This window comes from Babylonia areolata, chromosome 19 (assembly GCF_041734735.1).
Source record: "Babylonia areolata isolate BAREFJ2019XMU chromosome 19, ASM4173473v1, whole genome shotgun sequence".
Lineage (NCBI taxonomy): Eukaryota > Metazoa > Mollusca > Gastropoda > Neogastropoda > Buccinidae > Babylonia > Babylonia areolata.
This window is the reverse complement of record NC_134894.1, coordinates 3,019,547-3,041,153: the sequence shown is the minus strand read 5'-3', so window position 1 is coordinate 3,041,153 and position 21,607 is coordinate 3,019,547. Positions and strand designations below refer to the sequence as shown.

Here is a 21,607-nt window from a genome sequence, read left to right as displayed (position 1 = left end):
TTGCCTCAGCAAAGTAGTTACGCATGCTCTTCCTCGGTATGAAACAGCATGGTGTGATCAGAATGCTATGTATGGGTAGGGGAAAGTAGAGCTTAAATAAAGAAACTTACAGAAATAGGACTGACAACTGAGTGCAAATTTTCAAGCACCAGCAGAGGTGCTCCTACCCAGACCTGAGTATGCCATGGGTTCAAATGGGAAGACTGGTACCACATAGTTGATCATCCACTTCATGGATGCATCTTTGGGAGTTTTGTTTAAATTTCCTGTCCATAGGCACACAGAAGGTTAAATATGCACAAGAAAACTCAAGATCCTTGGCAGCATTTTATGAGGAATGGAAACACAAAGAAATCCACCACGTACTTACCCATGAAAACATAAAATGTAGCATGCTGCCTAAAAAACGGTATAAAAATGGTCATCCACGAAAAAATCACTTAAAAAAAACAACAACAAATGAATATCTGAGTTGCTGCTATCAAATAAAGAGGAAGGAAACACACACACACACACACACACACACACACACACACACACACACACACACACACACACAAACTCAAACAACAAAACGGCATGAGATGAAATCCTCTTTCAGATGGCACATTATCCAAAAGAATGAAATTAAAAACAACAAAAATATTTGAATCAAATCTGATATATTTTATTTTTTCTCATATACAAAATTAAAAAAACATTGAGGTCATCAATAAAAATTACAAAGGAAAGAAGACATGTTATTCAGTTCATTAACTTTTTAAATAAAAACTAAGCAATTCCCTCATCAATCTGCAAGCAAAGACAGACATCTGGAAAGAGCAAAAACAAAAATCTTTCTGATGTAACACACACTCATCATCCTGAAGATGTTCCCCAAGCTCTCATTCCCTTCTGGTGCTCAATTTCCTCCAACACTCCATCTTGTTAGAAAGAAAGAGAAAAAAAAAACGTGTGTGAAAGCAAAGCCAGCGAAGAACTGACCTCAACAGCAAAGAAAGAAGCATGCACACAGTGTTACTGCAAAGCTTACAGCTAAGAATATCTGAATAACTGAATTCAAACCACGCTTTTCGGCCTGTGCGTCAACATGACTTCAAAGTGTCACACTGCTGAAATGAAGTTTTATGACATGTGAAAACCTCTCGCGTTAAATGGGAAAAGTGGCAACATTTTCAGTCTTTCTTTTTATGGAAAGCCAGTGTAACTGTTACTGATTATTAGTGCTGCAACTCTCACAAAAAGGACACTCATAATAATGAAAAGGCTACTCTTATGTCTTATTAGCAACTGGCAGATCTGCATACATCTGAATTCAACATTTGCAATGCCATCCACGTATCCTAAAGGATATGATCTCTTTTATCATATTTCGTGGAAAAGGCTTTTCTTCTTTGACAAACTCACAATCATTTTGACTTCCTGTTTCCTTCCTTTCTTTTCAAGACATTATTTGCAGCTCTCTGGAGACACACATGAACCTCAGCAGTCAGGTGAGACTCTTGGATTTAAGGAACAAACTCAACTCCTACAGAAAGGCAGTAACCAATTCAGATTGCAAGCGTTCTGGGTGATACTTCATTGCGTATGTGTGTGTGTGTGTGTGCATATGCGTGCGTTTGTGTGCATGTGTGTATTTGTGCATGCTTGAGTGCCTGCCTGCCAGCTATGTGTGCATGCATGTATGTATGTGTGTGTGTCCAGCCTTGCAGGTATGTCTGTGTGTATCTGTATGTGTGCACATGCAAGTCTGTTTTTCTGTGCACATGTTACTTTGGATTGAAATTGTTTTTCTCTTCTCGCAGAAACCCCATCACTTGGACTGGTTCCTCTTCCCCGGTATGCTTTCGCACAGCCATCTCTCTGTAACACAATTCATGCCAAGCATGACTAACAAATAGCAAAGAGTGGTAACTCTCTCCATTACACAAGGTACACAACTTCAAGTCAGTGATGCTTACGCTACCGAATCAGCTAGCACACAGGTAAATAAAAGATACATTGGAACAAACCCAGACACTTCCTTAAGAAAGGAAGCGCCGGGCCTGTCCAATATTTTAGTTTAATAAAAACAACCTGTATAGAAATTATACCAAACACCTGTCCAACTAATATTCTCCAAAACCACAGACTAGCCTTCCAGGAATCTTATCAACAACAACAACAAAAAAGAGAGAGACCACAAGTGAAAGTAATCAGATCATGCAGCAATGGACTTCATGACGGTTCTCTAAAGATCAGCAGACCCAAGGCCTGACCAATGTTGGATTTTTGTAAAAGGTGGGCATCTGCTCCTTCATTTTTGACTCACTTGTGTAAACAAAGTGAGTCTATGTTTTAACCCGGTGTTCGGTTGTGTGTGTGTGTGTGTGTGTCTGTGTGTCCGTGGTAAACTTTAACATTGACATTTTCTCTGCAAATACTTTGTCAGTTGACACCAAATTAGGCATAAAAATAGGAAAAATTCAGTTCTTTCCAGTCATCTTGTTTAAAACAATATTGCACCTCTGGGATGGGCACAAAAAAAAAAAAAATGAAGCCTAATTATATGCAAAACGGCATTTACTGTTATATTTATATTTTTTGTATTCTCTAAACTTGGCACTTTGATCTGATATTCTGACCCAACAACAAGAGCAGTCATTATTATCATTTTTTGTTCAAACAGGAACTTCTTTTGCTAAGCATGGAAGTTTTATTTATTTTGCAAACGTTTTGGTGCAGCTGGTAAAAAAGGGAAATTACTCTGTAATTAATGCTAGGGGACTTAATTTGCTTTAAACTGATCTTTCTCATGTTAAACATTACATTCTGAAATTATACTCAATACATAAAAAGCTTGGATTTTTTTTTCAGTGTATCAGAAGTGAGTCTTGAAGGCCTTGCCTCTCTTGTTTTTTAATGTTTAAACACAGCAGATGTTTTGTGTACATGGATCAGCCTGCATGCTTTGACACCTTCTTGAAAGGAAACTGCAGAGAAATTACACAGAAATGCACTTCAGGGAATGTGTTGCTTGACGTAAACCGACTTGACAAAGACCTCATGGTGAGCAGTAATGACACAAACCAACAAATATTTGGTCATAGGTCTGAAGTGTAGATGTATCACCCCAGTCACACTGCCAGTCAACAGGCAATACAAATGGGAACAAATGGAACTGTTGTTTGCTGCATGATCACTGGTGAACTAGTGTGTGTGTGAGAGACAGCATGTCAGTACAGGTCTGAGACACTTGCTGACAAACACAAGCACACGTTCACGAACATGTGCTGCACATGTATAGAAACCAACTCACACACTATACAAACACACATGCACAAGATAAAACAAATTAAACACCAACTTCTCTCAAACACACACTCACACAAACACATGTATACATTACCGAACTCTCATAAAAGGGTTGTATTTTTTCTCCTCCTGGATGGTGGATGGTACTGTTGGTTTATGAATGGAACGCTGTTTCTGATGACAGAACAAGAATGGGTTCACACAAAAACTTCACTCGCTCATAAAATGATTTAACATCCACATCATCATGTCTATTCGTCATATCCAATAGCATGGAAATGATGATATAAAAATGAAAACCATTTCAGATCTACATTATGAAAGAAGTCATTAACTGTGTTTGTCTTTTGTCTCCAAATGATCTTTGAGTAGTAATTAAAGAGATCTGATGCAAGCTAATGATCACACAAAAAAGACGAAGTGTTTGGTAAATTTTTTCCATGTGCAAAATACTGTTTACAAGAACATTAATGAAGGATCCTCGCGCTGGGACTATACGGCATAGGGGCGCGTCCCCCAGGTGGCGGATGGGGGAGCCCTTCCTTTGGGGGTTGCACCAAATGATATGGAACAAGGTGCCATGGACCCACATAGTCTAGGAGAAGGACAACTCTGATTTCAAACCCGGGCAGATGGAGTCTGATAGCCTCAGCAGGCAGTCCTTCCAAGAGAAGGAAAACTCCCAAGAGAAAACCTGGCCAAATGTAAACCGTTACCAGAACAGATCACCGAAGATGGCGCCACAGTGGCCTCTCTAAGGGGTGTGATCTAGTCAAAACTGGCTGTGCACGCACTCTATGACACATGGCTACGCAGACAACGTTAGACCGATGTGGTGTCGTCTTCCTGGACCATGGCCGGGGGGAGACGGTGCCGGGCCCTCAGCCTCAAAGGGGCCCATCCACTACTACCGACCACGGACACCATGCTTCCCAGACTCTTTGGAGAGAACAGATTGGAGCACATGGGCAAGCAGCACTTCGTATCGTCCACTGGAATGCGGAAGGAGTACAGCGCAAGAAGGTTGAACTCCAGCGGTTTCTGTGTGAAAATGCAATCGATGTATGTTGCATCCAAGAGACTCACCTCAAGAACACTCACCGCTTTTTCATAAGAGGTTACGAGTTGTTTAGACAAGACCGAGAGAACAGACCAAAGGGAGGCCTCATCACCCTGGTAAGAAACAACATCCCAGCAGCAGAGACCCAGAGTTCTGGTCAAGCTGATCTCGACACAGAATTTCTGGGAGTCAAGTTGGTGTTGCCAGGCACGTCAGTGACAGTCCTCAATGTCTACTCACCTACAAACCAAATACAGCTTGACTCTATCCTCGTTGACTCCCACAGCTGGATCATCACAGGAGACTTTAACAGCCACTCACCCAGCTGGGGCTACCAAGATCTCAACAAGAAGGGAGAAGATGTGGAAAACTGGGCAATCAGTAACCAGCTGATCCTCATCAACAGTCCAGAAGATCCACCTACGTGCTACTCACGAGCATGGAGGACCACAAGCACTCCTGACCTGGCCTTCATGACAGACAACACCCAAAGGGAGGTGTCGCCCCAGCTTAGAGGCAGCGACAACAGGCCAGTGATCATTACAGTACAGAGACATTTTGAAACCCATCCCACCAGGCTCCCAGCAAGCTGGAATTACAAGAAGGCAAAATGGGACCCGTTCAAGCATGAGGCAGACAAGAGGACTTCTGCGCTGACACTGTCGCACCACAACATCAACGAAAATGCCAAGATTTTTAATAAGGCAGTATTAGACGCGGCGCAGGCAGCTATTCCACGAGGCAAACGCAGGAACTACCGTCCCTACTGGACACCTGAGCTCGACACTCTGCACAAGACCCTCAGTGAAGCCAGGGACACGATGGAGAGCTCCCCCACTGGCGAAAATGTAGAGACACCCAACAGAGCGAAAAGCTGCGTTCATAAAGGAAAAACTGCAAGCAACACGCAAGAGTTGGCAAGACAAGACATGCCCACATGGCATAGATGACAGCTGTACGAGCGAACCATTCACCATAAGGAGCTGAAACAAGGCATTCGCAAGCTGAAGCCCAAGAAAGCTCTGGGGCTTGATGGTGTCACTGGCGACATGCTGAAGCACCTGGGACCAGCATCCAGAACAGTGCTGCTTCAGATCTTCAATAACAGCTGGAAAGCAGGAGTTGTGCCTTCCATCTGGAAAGAGGCAGAGATCATCTTGATCCTAAAGAAGGGAAAGAACAAGAAGGACCCCCACAGCTACAGACCAATCAGCCTTCTGAGCTGTGTTGGCAAGCTGCTGGAAAGGATGGTCAACCGCCGCCTCACCTTCCGCCTGGAAACACAGAACATCCTTTCACCTACCCAGACTGGCTACAGAAAATTCCGAAACACAGAAGATCAACTTGCCCTCCTTGTCCAGGACATTGAAAACTCTTTTCAGGAGAAGAAGAAGACACTGGCTGTTTTTTTTGACCTGTCGAGAGCATTTGACGAAGTGCGGAAGGAGGGCCTCATCCTGAAACTTCTCCAAGCCGGCGTACGTAGCAAGATGTACATGTGGATCCAACACTACCTCTTCGGCAGGACCGCAAGGGTCAAACTAGACGGCTTCCACAGTAGAAAGGTCAAGCTACATGAGGGTGTCCCCCAGGGAGGAGAGCTTTCCCCAACATTGTTTCTGTTGTATATCAATGACATCAGAGACAACATCACGAAGCACGTCTCCAACAGTCTGCACGCAGACGACCTGGCAGTATGGACATCCGCTGAACACACCAGCACGGCCTCCTACCAGCTTCAGAAAGTCGACAGCAATATCACTACATGGACAGAAGACTGGGGTCTTGAGCTCAACACCACAAAAACCAACGCAACACTCTTCTCTCTCTCCACCGCCAACTAGCAAGTCAAGCTGAAGCTCCAGGGACAGGTCTTGCCCCAGACAGATACACCAACATTCCTTGGAGTCAAGTTGGACACCCGCCTGACCTGGAGGCCCCAGATTGAGGAGATGGAGAGGAGAGGCATCCGCAAGCTAGCCCTGCTGAAGAAGCTGGCCAGGACGACTTGGGGAGCAGACAGCAGGCTTCTCACCAGGGTCTACATGAGAGCAGTCAGACCCACCATGGAGTACGCCTCAACCTCGTGGGACACAGCCTCCAAGACCAACAAGAGCCGGCTCGACAAAGTCCAAAATATGGGACTACGCCTCATACTTGGAGCCATGAGGTCCACGCCGATCCATGACATGGAGAAAACTGCTAACGTTCAGCCCCTGGAGAGAAGACGCGACCTGAAAGTCCTGATGCAGGGAGAGAAGCTCAGAAGACTGCCCTCACATCACCTACACCACAGACTGGAGCAGCCCACCAAGAACCGTCTCAAACGTCAGAGCCTCAACCACCAGTACAAAGCACTCAGAGCACAGCACAGCGATGTTCTGGCGGCAAAATGGGAGTCTTGCACTGACCTTGCCTTGCCTGACTGGAGGCTCAACCAAGAGATAGAGGCCACCATCAGCCTCAGAGTTCCTGGCATCACCACCAAAGACCAGCAACCAGCTACTTTCAAGATCCTGACTCTGGCCATGATAGAGGAGTCCTACCCAGCCAGCTCCTGGACCCATGTATACACGGACGGATCAGCGGAGGAAACCACATACAACAGAGGCAGTGGTGTCTACGTCAGATTTCCCGATGGAGAGCACAGCAGCATTGCACTCCCTGGAGGAAAGCTCTATTCCAATTTCAGAGCTGAAGTCCTGGCCATTAAAACAGCAGCAGAATTCCTCTCCTCCTGTGGAAAGCCCCTTGGCAGCATCTCCATCTTCACTGACTCCATGTCCACACTCCAGGCCCTTGACTCCCCTGATCTTGGTCCACTGATCCAGTCCCTTAAGGCCTCCCTCGCAACCTTTACCCTAACAGCTCCAACGACCCTCCAGTGGGTGCCTGCCCATGTAGGCCTCCCAGGCAACGAGCGTGCAGACCACCTTGCTAAGGAAGGAAGCCAGCTCACACAGCCAACCGTTCCTGCCACGTATGAGGAAGCAAAAACTCTCCTCCGCAGCAGATTCCGAAGAGGCTGGGTCACCCTGAACGGAGGCTACCAGGCACACCAGGATCCCATCAGGACACTGGAGAGGAGACACCAGACTACCATCTACCGCCTTCGCACAGGACACTGCGGCCTCCGAGCACACCTGAAGAGGATTGGAGTGGCAGCCACATCCCTATGTGATTGCGGCCAGGCTGACCAGACCTCATCCCATATTCTCCAAGACTGCCCCCCGTATGAGAAGATGTGGCAGCAGTCCTGGCCTGGGGGTGCTGACCTCAACACCAAGCTCTGGGGGACGGTATCCAATCTTCGCCGGACGTCCGAGTTTGTGGCATCCCTCGGACTTCGACCCTGACTGCGTAGCTGTCGAACGCAAAAGAAAGAAAGAAAGAATGAAGGATAAGCCAATCAATCAACCTTTCCTGGTGAATATACACTCATGTCACAAGGAATGTTTGGTGTGGGATGAAATGTGTGAAAGCAGAAAGTAAATCAATCAACCTTTCCTGGTGAATATACACTCATGTCACAAGGAATGTTTGGTGTGGGAAGAGGTGTGTGAAAGCAGAAAGTAAATCCCCTACCACTGCCCATTCAAGCTTGTTTTTCACATCTGCTGATACTGGTTCCACATGCAGGGCGTACTTCAGGTTCTTGACAGTGTACTCATGGCCACAGTATACTTTCTGCTCACAAACATACATATAAAACAAAGTAAGGAAGAGTCATTCTCTTGCATGCACTTATGTAAACACACACAGCTGCATGCATACATACAATACACAACCCCATCAATCCCACACCACCCCTGCCACCCACACCATCAATCCCACACCTTCCCTGCCACCCACACCATCAATCCCACACCCTCCCTGCCACCCACACTCACACCATCAATCCCACACCCTCCCTGCCACCCACACTCACACCATCAATCCCACACCCTCCCTGCCACCCACACTCACAACTTCAATCCCACACCCTCCCTGCCACCCACACTCACACCTTCAATCCCACACCCTCCCTGCCACCCACACTCACACCTTCAATCCCACACCCTCCCTGCCACCCACACCATCAATCCCACACCCTCCGTGCCACCCACACCATCAATCCCACACCCCCCCCCCCTGCCACCCACACCATCAATCCCACACCCTCCCTGCCACCCACACTCACACCTTCAATCCCACACCCTCCCTGCCACCCACACCATCAATCCCACACCCTCCGTGCCACCCACACTCACACCATCAATCCCACACCCTCCCTGCCACCCACACTCACACCATCAATCCCACACCCTCCCTGCCACCCACACTCACACCATCAATCTCACACCCTCCCTGCCACCCACACCCACACCTTCTGAGAATATATTTCAAGTAAAATGTGAACTGCAGTTGCAGTGCCTGGAGATTTCATTTTTTTCTCAAGTAACAGTTGTTAAATTTTTGTGCAATGTGTTTTTTGAAGAAAACTTCAAGGAATCTCCTCCTCCACTCCCCCTTCCCACCCCCAACATCCCTCCCCCCAAAAATCAACAACAATCAAACAAAGGCAATAAAAACATCTGTGACTGTTAGTGAATAAATGTCTATCATTTTACTATCTAAATTTGCCCCCTCCCCAAATATTCACACTGGTGAGACATTGGTTTCATATTCACAACCCAACCCTTTCAAAGCAGTATCTGTTGTTGTTTTTTTCATCCAGTCAACATTTTATGGGAGCAAGCATTATACTGAAAAAGAAATAGCCTTCAATATTACATGTCTGGTATCGCTTCAACTGAAAATATAAAATAAGTCAAACAGGAAAATTTCTTCCTAAAATTACATTTGTTCTAACATGCCGTGACCCACTGGTGCAGACTCCAGCAGGGGCCTGATTCCCTGTCCTGTGCAAACTACTACCCCTGAGAAAGGGAGAAAAAACAGCTAGTTACCTGCCCCTTATAGGTTACCTCCCCTGTGCATGCCTCTAGAGCGCCCTCTTCTCCTGGCAGCCACGTTCCATCCCAGTCCTGTGCTTCCAAGTGGCTAAGTCTTTTTGCATTTTCTATCTATCAATACTTTTGACATTCTTGCTTGGCATATTATCATGACTTCCAACAGGTCACAAGACTACATCACTTGTTTAGGCAATCGGGCGAAAATGAAGCCCAGATCAATCTCGACATGGGGGGCACACAGGTCCAGCTCTTTCAGCCACAACAAGCGTCATTTCTGCTCCCCCCTCCTACTTTCCCCCACCACCACCCCCGCCTCCACCACCTCTGACAATGTCTCCGACCACTCAGGTTAGTTCAGAAGTAATGTCCACATTACCGTCTTCAGTCAATTTTTCTGCAGTCGCATGGCAATCAAACGAAGAAAATAAGGTATCTAGTAAGTTCACAACACAGAGAAAAGTTGTTTGTTTTCCAAGCTAATCCTATCAAAGCATTTTCTTTTCACAAACTATTTTCTTTGATGTTTCATGACCTTCACCAAATGAGGAATTGTGCTAAAAAGTTTGCAAGGTTTCAAATATTCAAACATCTGTACTACATTCTGAATAAGAAAATTCCTGTTTCTTGAGTCAAAAGTGAATTGGAAGCATGCAAATAACACCTTAATCATTTCACATGCATGCACAAAAACAAGTACAAGTGTGCGCATCCACACACACACACACACACATGAGCAATAGCAAACATACACAGGAACACACAATATGAATAATACAACTTTCAAACCTACCGTATTGCCAGGCAAAGAGCCCAAAATCTCAACCAGTGCTTTATACATATCTTGAGGACCTCCTTCAAAGAACTTGCCACATCCACCCAAGAACAATGTGTCACCTAAAACAGACACACATTACTTTCTTCCTTCATAACTCCTGGATATTAGTGACACAGATGGTGATGAATGACTTGACTGTCACTCATCCTGGAACATTCACCATACATATGCATTCTAACAGAAACATTATAAGCAGACCCACATAAAACCACAACCTAAGGACAGTACAGACACTGGTATTGATATAGATGCTCATATGCACAATTACACACGCGCGCACATGCACACACACACACACACACACACACACACACACACACACACACATCCCTAAGCACTCACAGAAACATGCATGCACACAGAGAAGAGGAAAACAAGCACAAACCTTTCTCACAACCATCCAATAACTGAAGTAGATATCTTGAGAGAAAATCTCAACTTTCTGAATAAAGTTAACATACTATACCTATATGAAAGTTAATTTACTACTACTACTGCTGCTACTATTACTACTACTAACTACTGCTGTAATGACTATATGAAAGTTAATTCATTACTACTACTGCTGCTACTATTACTACTACTACCTACTGCAGTAAATACTATGATTAAGCCGTTTCCAAAACATCACACTGAAAAAACAAATCTAGTTCTGTTTATGATATACATGCACAACACTGAACCACATGACACTGATTCAGTTTACAGTTTTGGCAGTAATGGATATACAACACATACAAAACTTAAGCCATTTTCAAACCTAAGTGTGGATATAAATGCCTGTGTTCTCACAAACACACAAGCAGCTATCAGCACACTAACCGCCATCTATCAAGAGCACTGATGCTAAACACTGACCAGTGAAGACCGCCGGGTCCTCCCCAGGGCCTCCAGTGATGAAGTAACAGATGTGCCCCTTGGTGTGACAGGGGGTGAACATGCACTTCACTTGCAGCTTTCCAATCTGTGTAGCCATTCATCACACAACCACCATCACCCTCACTATATCATAACATCTATGCAGCCATTCAACACACAACCACCATCACCCTCACTATATCATAACATCTATGCAGCCATTCAACACACAACCACCATCACCATCACTATATCATAACATCTGTGCAGCCATTCAACACACAACCACCATCACCATCACTATATCATAACATCTATGCAGCCATTCAACACACAACCACCATCACCCTCACTATATCATAACATCTATGCAGCCATTCAACACACAACCACCATCACCATCACCATCACTATATCATAACATCTGTGCAGCCATTCAACACACAACCACCATCACCATCACCATCACTATATCATAACATCTATGCAGCCATTCAACACACAACCACCATCACCATCACTATATCATAACATCTGTGCAGCCATTCAACACACAACCACCATCACCCTCACTATATCATAACATCTATGCAGCCATTCAACACACAACCACCATCACCATCACCATCACTATATCATAACATCTGTGCAGCCATTCAACACACAACCACCATCACCATCACCCTCACTATATCATAACATCTATGCAGCCATTCAACACACAACCACCATCACCATCACTATATCATAACATCTGTGCAGCCATTCAACACACAACCACCATCACCATCACTATATCATAACATCTATGCAGCCATTCAACACACAACCACCATCACCATCACCATCACTATATCATAACATCTGTGCAGCCATTCAACACACAACCACCATCACCATCACCCTCACTATATCATAACATCTGTGCAGCCATTCAACACACAACCACCATCACCATCACCCTCACTATATCATAACATCTATGCAGCCATTCAACACACAACCACCATCACCCTCACTATATCATAACATCTATGCAGCCATTCAACACACAACCACCATCACCATCACCATCACTATATCATAACATCTGTGCAGCCATTCAACACACAACCACCATCACCATCACCCTCACTATATCATAACATCTGTGCAGCCATTCAACACACAACCACCATCACCATCACTATATCATAACATTGTCATTTGTAGTGTATTTCTTAAATTTGTTTACAATCAGAAACATCTACAGCCATCCAACAATCATCTTAACCATCATCCTTATTATGTCACAAACATTGTCATAATCAGTGTGTAGTTGTGGATCTTTGGAGATTACAAAAGTGGATGTTTATATGCTTGTTCTACATCATCATAACTATCATGCTAGCAATATAAGAATTTAATCTAAAACGATCAATCTTTGACAGAGTTTCTTATCCAGGTACAGTTTATTTTAATGTCCTTGTTAGCATAAAACAGATCTCTTTACTGCATGCTGGAATGCTTAAAAATTTTTTTTTTGATATCTGAATCTGCCATTTAACAATTTATCAGGATAATTCTAATTCTGAAATTCTGTTCCTTAACACACATGTTTATTATTATCGTTATTATTGTATCATTATTACTGCTGCTATTACTGTTATCATTAAAATTATCATTATCATTACTATCAGCATTATTAATTTACCGTATTCAACAGACTTTTGTGTGTGTGTGTGTGTGTGTGTGTGTGTGAGGAGGGGGGGCCACAAATCAAACCAGTGTGTTATTTCTTGCTTGTGTGCATTTAGCTTGATATGTTTTTCTTTTTGATCTTCTGGCCCAAGCTTTACCACGTCTTGTGTGTGTCTGATTCCGCTGTGGGCCGAGATATTGTTTGGCATGAGTGACATGCCTGTGGATGTACAATTAACTTTCAGTAGGATGAATAAAAATGTATTGTTATTATGTTGTGTTCACTGTATTGCATTGTATCTTTTAAAATTCTGAAACAATTGCAAACTTCCACAGCCATCCAGCAATCACTTACGTGAAGCACATCACCATGTGTGACTTTGTTGGTCAGTGCTCCAATCCTCTCATCTCCTCCGTACACGGTCAGTTTTTCCACCAGCCCTGCCAGCTTTTCATTCCCACCAGCATGATCCCTGAAACATGCAATGTTTTAAAAGCGAATATGTGAAATGATTTTATTCGAGAACATATGTTTATTACTCTTGTTTAATCAAGTAATCCGTGTGTGTGGGGTGGGTGGGTGCGGATGCGTGCTGATTATCTGGTTGCGGTTTTCCACAATTTATCTTTATTCTTATCTTATCTGTCTATTATAATCAATGTGCAGTATACTAGGCTATGCTTATAATTATATTCAAATAATGTTTCTTAATTCTTTCTGTTTTTACATTTAGAATACTAGTTATTACTTGAAGTGTGTGGATGTATGTATGAAATGGTGTATGTGATATTTTTTTACATTTGTATCTTCGTAATATTCGTAAAAGCTGTTGTTGACTTTTACAGTTATGGTCCCCATGTTGTTTACTTGTCTATGTTGTGATAATGCACCTGACCAAATTTCTCCAGTTGGAGATAATAAAGTTATTCTTATCTTATCTTATCTTATGCCAAGTCTGCAGACTATAAGGAAGGTGATATTCCCCCCCACACCTCCTCCCCCCACTCCATGTCAACTTAGGTGCATTGTTATATAGAATTTTATGGACTCTAAGGTGACACTTCTTTTTCCCCTCAAATTTCACTCATGCCATTTATAATTCTGTGTGCCTAATGTATGGTTAAAATCTGTAAAAATGATGTAATGAATCAGAATCTTAATGCAGTCAACCTCCAAACCCGAAGTATGACATGAGTGATGATGAATAAAACTGCACTTACAACATGGTTGATATCTGGAGGGGAATGTTCTTTCACAAATGCTGGCAAGTTTCCATAACAACAAGCACACACTGATTCAAGAAAGTGGAGGCTGATTGACAAGCAGCAAACATGGCTGTGACAGTGACCAACCATCAACCGCTCTTTCAGTTTTGATCTTCATCATTTTGATATGTATCTAATAACATGCTATGCCTTTTGTATCACTAAAATTGGAGTTTGGGAACAACATTTGAGGGTAAGCCTTATAATCCAAAGTGCCCTGTACTAGTTGTAGTCCCATAAAATATCATATCATACTCTGTTCAAGGATTTATTAGAAATGAAATTCTGTTACCGGAGGGCAGAACAATGAACCTGCCAATGAAGTGGCCATTTACAATATAATGTTGTATTAGATCAGTCTATACCTGACTTTTCTTAACTGGTTAAACTTTTAACAAATCAGAAAAAAAACACCTTTTGCTGTGTGTATAACTTAGTAAGGCTTTTCCAAACTTCAATGATTGTCTTCTGCCCCCTCCTTCTTCCCCCCACCTCCCCCACCCCCCAACCCTCCTCCCTCTGTTATATTCCATTTGATGGATTCTCCAAGTAATATTACCTTAGTATAAATTATAGCTGCACACAAAATGAACACACACACAACTAAATGTGCATGATTATACAATCACACTTCCTAATCTGTTCACACCTGAGTAATCACACTTCCTAATCTGTTCACACCTGAGTGTTAAAGAGTAAAAAAGTGTGTTTGCAGGGGAATGGAAAAGCAAAGCTAAAGGTGTATGTTAAATGGATAGCTGTGAGTGAACATATCTATATAAGTATTGTTTTCATTGCTGTTGATGTTGTCACACCTGATGCTTACCAGTGATGGTGCGTGGTGAGAACAGATGTCAGTTTGACTCCCTCTTCTTCAACTGCCTTCACAACCTGTCACCGCAATCAGGGGACAAACACAGAGTAACGACACTGAGTATTCACTGACTTACATGGGTAGGAGTTACCATCTTAATGATACTCAAAAATTTACAACTGGGGTCAAGGAACTCTTAACTGAAGTGTGTCTAAATACTAAAACAATGTAAAACAAAGAAATAAAACAGAAAAAATAACCAAAATGCTGGAACGAAAGTCTGTAAAATATGTAAATATTCAAACCCATAGATTTGTATTGATATACACTGGAATCCTCCACTTAAAACCAATGCTTATAAAAACAAATTCACAAAAACAGAAAGAAAAAAAGAAAAGAAAGAACATGTTGACCAAAGGATTCTGTTCTGGTAAATGGAACACAAAGAATCCAATTATCAGTAGAAGAACAAACAATTAGACATTAGGCCACCTTTCTGAACTGCTTTTTATCTCCCAGTAATTCGGACACACCAATACTGCAGACACGGCACAGCATATCATGCAGCTGTATCCAGTGACACCCCATGTCCCCTTCACTGAATCAGTTATTGTTGATCCACTGGCAGACAGGCGCAATAGCCGAGTGGTTAAAGCGTTGGACTTTGAATCTGAGGGTCCTGGGTTCGAATCTCACTAATGACACCTGGTGGGTAAAGGGTGGAGATTTTTTCGATCTCCCAGGTCAACATATGTGCAGACCTGCTAGTGCCTGAACCCCCTTCGTGTGTATACGCAAGCAGAAGATCAAATACGCACGTTAAAGATCCTGTAATCCATGTCAGCGTTCAGTGGGTTATGGAAACAAGAACATACCCTGTATGCGCACCCTCTGAAAATGGAGTATGGCTGCCTACATGGCGGGGTAAAAACGGTCATACACGTAAAAAGCCCACTCGTATTCATATGAGTGAACATGGGAGTTGCAGCCCACCAACGAAGAAGAAGAGATCCACTGGCACACACACATTTCTCTGCATAAGTGTGCCTTGGAAACTGGATCATACCACCATGAAACTATATTCCTCAGATAGCAATGAAGCTTTTTGGTTTTTAGCCTGTTCATAGGCTGCAAATGCCACATTCACTCATATTGACAAATGGGATGTGTATGGCCATTTTTACCTGACCATTTTGGCAGCCATACTTCATTTGTGGCGGTGTGCAAGCTGGGTATGTTTGTGTTTCCATAATCTACCAAGCATCAACAAGGATCATGGGATCTTAAACGTGCATGATCTTCAGCAAGCATTTATGTGCAAAGGGGATTCAGACACAAGCGTATCTGCACATATGCTGACATGTGAGAGGGGAAAAATCTCCACCCCTCACCAACCAAACACAACTGAGATTCAAATCCAGGACTCTAGTACTGCGCGTACAGTGCTCTAACCACTTGGAGAAATACCTTCTCAGGCTCTACAGGATCAACTGCGGCACACTCCTTGGTCTCCTCATCAATGAGGAGGTACATGTAATTGTCTTCCAGCGCAGGGAGAAGCTTCACACGCATGTCGATGTGTCTGGTCAGACTCTGTGACGAATGGCAGTGGTTCACCTGAAGCAGTCTTGACAGAGCCCCTGAACACACAGCAGAAAACTGTGAAACAGATGTTTGATTTACAACTATTGCATTTGTAACTTCCACGTTTTTTATGAACATGCTCTCTTTTACCTTAAAAAATAAAAACAGTCAATACTATAATTCAGAGTTATGTCTTGTTCATGGCCACATCACTTGACACTGGCTAGATTCAATGACACTGTTGTTTCAGCTTTTTTCCTTTAATGTACGCTAAATGTATCCATCTCTCTTTGCCCAACCTTACCAAAGAGTTGTCTCTGACATTATTGTTGACAGTCACAAAACACAACTGACAAAGGTAAGTTTACCATCCTATCAAGAAAGATGGTCCTGTTCATTTCATAGTGGAGAGGTAGCCTTGTGGTAATGCACCCAACTAGTTTCTACTCCCGTATGCATGGACAAGGATTTTTACTCTTCCCTCCACTTGACCTTGAGAACTGGTCTGGATGCTAGTATTTTGGATCAGACAATGAACTGTGGTTCTGTGTAACACACTATGGCACATGCATGCATGCACTCTTGCACTCATATGCATGCAAACGCTTACACCTTATAATAATAGCAAAGTTTCAGTCTTGGGACATAGAAGAATGCTCATTCAATGGCTAACAGAATGGGTTCTAAACATATCTTTTGCTTTTTTTTCACATCCATATGGTCAGTTCTAGTGAGTTTTCAACAGAAATGGTGTGTGTGTGCGCAGGTATTATGTATTTTGTGCACACATGCACATACATTATTTGTAACCTTCCATAAGTGTGTATGTGTGTGTGTGTGTGTGTGTGTGTGTGTGTGTGTGTGTGTCTATGTGTGTACACACTTGAATGCACATGTGCATGTATTTTTATTTAATTTTAAACATACGTAAATCGCCATGAATCCTTTGAGTGTGCCTGACCAGACACGTTGTGTATATCACTATATGTGGTATTCATTTTCAGGAAGTTCCGTGCATTGATAAAATGATGTTACCATTTGTAGATGTTGTTACCCATTTTCTGTGGTTTTTAATTCTATTTTGAGGGTTATTTTACTCAATTTTGATGCAGGTTCACTCGTAAACTAATGTGGTGCCATCTTACTCTTATTGTTTCTGGTCTTGTATATCTAATTCATTATTTATTTATTTATATTATCAATCATGTTATTATTCTCATCTTTATTTCCTTTATCAACATTTTAAAAAAAACTCGGCCTGCAAACTACAAAGAGACTGCTTGAGACAAGAGTTGGTTCGGGTTCATGTTATGGGCTATTTTAAGATGTATTAAGTCAAAATCTTGATTAGAATTGTCGATTGCACACAGCATGTCATTTCTCATAAGTTTAAAAATTTGGGGGGTTTAAATGGGGAACCTCCTCCACTCTTCCTGTTATCATATCATATATCAAGTGTCAAAGCTTTTAGACCTTTATCAGCCTTTTGCCTGATCAATTAGGACTTTAAAAAAAAATCTTTTTTTCATACTTTATATGAGTGCGCAATTACTAATGTTATGGCTAGCTTCCTATGGAGAAATTAACTTGGAATCCATAACCCTTCCAGTGTTTATCTAATTAATTCTTAAAACTGTTAAGTATTCCTGCAGTGAGAATGCTACTAGGCTGATTATTCCAGAAGTTAACAACCCTGTCAGTAAAAAAGTGTGAAAAAAGGTTTGATTTGGTGAATGTCTTCATTAGTTTTAGTGGGTGTCCCCTGGCATGATTACTGTCCTTTAGAGTGAAAAGGTTTCGTGTAGTGCTCTTATCACGATGTCCATGTAGAATCTTATATGTCTCAATATCACCCCTTATCACCCAATATTCCAGGGTTGGGAGTTTCAAACTAGTTAGTCTCTCTTCATAGGACATACTACCTATCCCTATAATTTGTTTGGTAAATCTTCTATGTACATTTTCAATCAAGTCAATATGTTTTCTAAGGTAAGGGGACCATACCACATTACCATATTCCAGTATAGGCTTTACTAATGCTTTGAATAATGACACCATCACATCATTATTTTTATACTGGATAAAATGGGTGATCATGCCTGCTATTTTATTTGCTCTTTTTTTTTTCTTTTTTTCTTTTTTTTTTTACTGTAGCATTAATATGCTGTTCAAAAGTTCAATTTTTATCCACCAAAATTCCCAAATCCTTTTCTAACTCAGTTTATTCTATATCATCAGAGTTCATATGATAAATATATTTTGGGTAATCTTTACCAATGTGAAGTACTTTACATTTTTCATTGTTAAACTTAATTTTCCATGTCTCTGTCCATTTGAGTAGTTTATCTATACTTTCTTGGAGCAGAATTTGTTTTTCTAAGTTATTCATTCCACAGTGAGCCTTTGTGTCATCAGCAAATATTTTTACAAAACATTCCAACACATCTGTCATCTCATTAATAAAGTAAATCACTAAATGAATAATGTTGGCCTCATAACACGTCCCTGAGCAACTCCACTGCATGGTTACATTTGATGTGTCTGACCTCTCATCTGAAATGCTTACATACTGGTTTCTGTTATGTAAAAAGTCTTCTATCCAACCAAGTAAACTACCCCTTATACCATAGCCCTCCATTTTGTGTATCAGTCGTTTATGTGGAACCTTATCAAAGGCCTTTTAAATGTCAAGGTATAAATTGTCTATAGGCATATTGTTGTTTATCATAATCATCCAGTCTTGAATAGTATCTAATAATGGTGTAACACAAGACCTTCCAAAGATTCAAAGAAATGGAATCTTTTTGCCCCTTTTGGTTTGTGGAGGATATAATAACAACACATACTCAATGGATCACATCTTCAGTCCAACAATGTCTCCAAAACTCGCAAAAGCGCACGCACGCACACACACACTCTAATGATGATTTGCAACAAAACAAATCAAACTTAAACATATGTTGAAGTATGTTTTAGATGTAACAAAAGTTACACAACCTTCCAAGTTTTATGAATTTACTAAGATTGTCTTTTTTCCCCAGCACTGAATAAATTGCATAGCTAAACCTAACATTGACATATGTGATTTATATTCATGTGGTATCAATTTATGTCGAATTACAGTATTTTGGGGGCATTCTAAAACAAAATGAAATTCATCCCCAACAGTACCCATATTACATTCCTTGCAAATTATGTTTTCTCTGTTTTCGCCTTCTCTTCTTCCTATTTCGATCTGCAGCTTATGGTTACTGCAACGAAACTTTATCAGAGGATATATGTAAAAATCTGGATGTAAAGTATCTGGATAACGCCGATTTCTCAACCCTATACATGACTTGAATGAATCAGCGATTTTACCTTTGGATCCATCTACACTAAAAATGTAAATTTGATGTATCTTGCATTTTAAGCCATAGTTTGGAAGGCGCGTCTCGAAAATAGAGTACGTGGTCTTGTACCCGATTTTAAAATTGCACCGATGACAGATGTAAATCCAAACTGGTAATTTGCTAAAAGATTAGTCTCAATTAAATGCTTATTCAGCCTATCTCTGATAATACCTTCGCAAGTTTTACATACCACAGATGTAAGACTATCTGGTCTGTAGTTACTTGGTTACCAGGGTTACGCTGCTGGTCAGGCGTCTGCTTGGCAGATATGGTGTTGCGCGTATATGGACTTGTCGCACTGCCACCTCCTTGAGTAACAGAACTTAACTCAACTTGCGAACTCAGTCCGTCATGGATAACGCCGATTTCTCAACCCAAAACGTGACCTCAATGAATCAGCAATTTTACCTTTTGATCCATCTACACTAAAAATGTAACATTGATATATCCAGCATTTTAAGCCATCGTTTGGAAGGCACGTCTCGAAATAGAGTACGTGGGCCTGTATCTGATTTTAAAATTGCACCGATGACAGCAATGCGGGAAGCGGCTCCTTGCAAGTTCCACATCAACGAAGTATGGATTGCAGAAGTTCGAAGCAGACAGAATTTGTTCTGCAGCAATATGCAACTTCCGTTTTTAACTTTCGCACATCGTGCAGTTTTCTCCCTTGATCTCGATTGGTGTAACAAGTTCGTCCCGGCTATTTTTATGTGCATCGAATGTGTTGTGTGAGGAACACATAGTTATCTGCTCCGAGAACTTGGAAGCACACACAGACAATATCGTTTAGTTTCACAGTAATACAGGAAATATTCTGGGCGGCATCAGTCGCTGTTGTATCGCCGAAGGACCACCCCACCCCTGACCCCACGCCCTCATTTGGGTCAGTGCAGCCTGTGCACTGACGACTTCTTTTGTAGATTTATTTTCACTGAGTTTGTGAGATTGACCTCACCAGTGAGAAATCGTTCGAACTGATCAGTTACAAAACAAACAGCTTTTTTGTCATGCATGGTGAGTCAGTGTATCCGTGTGCGTGAAAATGCACTAGTGACCAGATCAGAGTACAATATACGCTGGAGACAGTGGTCCCCCCCTCATAGAGCGAAGGAGAAGGACGCGGCTGATGAAATTTTACAAAATCCACAACGGAAGCCTCGTCATCAACACGTGCCACAAACCCTCCCAAAACCCCTCTGCACCCAAAGGAACCCGACGGTCGCATCCAGCAACCGGTATCATCCCCCCAACTGAACTGCAGGACTCTATAGCCTACAGACAGAACTGGCCTTCTTCCCAGCCAGGACAATATCCGATTGGAACAGCCTTCCTGCTGAGGTTGGCCTTGTTAGCCCTACCCTCACGGCTGCCGGAAGGCTTCAAGTTCCAAATCTGATTCCCTCAGTCGCCAGTCCCCCGCCCCCCTCCGCCCCCCCCCCCCTACCCCCCCCCCCTCCACTGACACACACACACACACGGCACACCAGCAACCCATTAATCCTCACACCTTTCAGTACATCATGATAATATACCTACCCCTATCTCCTATCCTTTTTTTTTTTTTTTTTTTTTTTTTTGTTTTTGTTTTTAGAAATCGCCATAATTATGCAGTTACTTTAGATAAACAGATCCGAACTCACACACACGCGCGCGCATACACACACACACGCACACACACACACACACACACACACACACGACACTTTTCTGCACACGTGACACGCCGGTTCAGCGGTCAGCTCCACGCACGTCAGGACTGACGATTTAAACATGCATTCCAGAGCTTCGTACACAACTGACATACGATGGTCGAAACTGTATAACCCTTAGGACTTGTATGGTAAGTCTATACGGTTACCCATTGTT

At 42.4% G+C, this 21,607-nt stretch overlaps 1 protein-coding gene across 2 annotated transcripts; it reads right to left on the bottom strand.

The window, feature by feature from the left end:
* Nucleotides 1–651: 651 nt before the first annotated feature.
* LOC143293379 (hydroxyacylglutathione hydrolase, mitochondrial-like) lies at nt 652–20,371 on the bottom strand. Of its 2 annotated transcripts, none has more exons than XM_076604189.1 (9): nt 19,929–20,371; nt 16,230–16,402; nt 14,775–14,839; nt 13,038–13,155; nt 11,003–11,108; nt 10,100–10,203; nt 7,940–8,041; nt 3,389–3,468; nt 652–1,863 (listed from the first exon to the last, which is right to left on the bottom strand). In XM_076604189.1, the coding sequence occupies exons 2-9, from the start codon at nt 16,332–16,334 to the stop codon at nt 1,770–1,772; spliced, it is 774 nt and encodes a 257-aa protein (XP_076460304.1). In that variant the 5' UTR covers nt 16,335–16,402; nt 19,929–20,371; the 3' UTR covers nt 652–1,769. The 2 variants fall into 2 exon arrangements, with proteins under 2 accessions (XP_076460304.1, XP_076460303.1); XM_076604188.1 differs by having other exon boundaries at nt 20,265–20,348.
* Nucleotides 20,372–21,607: the final 1,236 nt, after the last annotated feature.

What these genes read in the sequence shown, in the direction of transcription:
- LOC143293379 (XM_076604188.1), bottom strand. Translation starts at nt 20,307, where the DNA reads ATGTGGAACTTGCAAGGAGCCGCTTCCCGCATTGCTGTCATCG. An exon ending in TTCCCGCATTGCTGTCATCG is followed by an intron (nt 16,403 to 20,264) that starts GTGCAATTTTAA and finishes CTGTGTGTTCAG; the next exon opens with GGGCTCTGTCAAGACTGCTT. An exon ending in CACATGGTGATGTGCTTCAC is followed by an intron (nt 11,109 to 13,037) that starts GTAAGTGATTGC and finishes ATGGCTACACAG; the next exon opens with ATTGGAAAGCTGCAAGTGAA.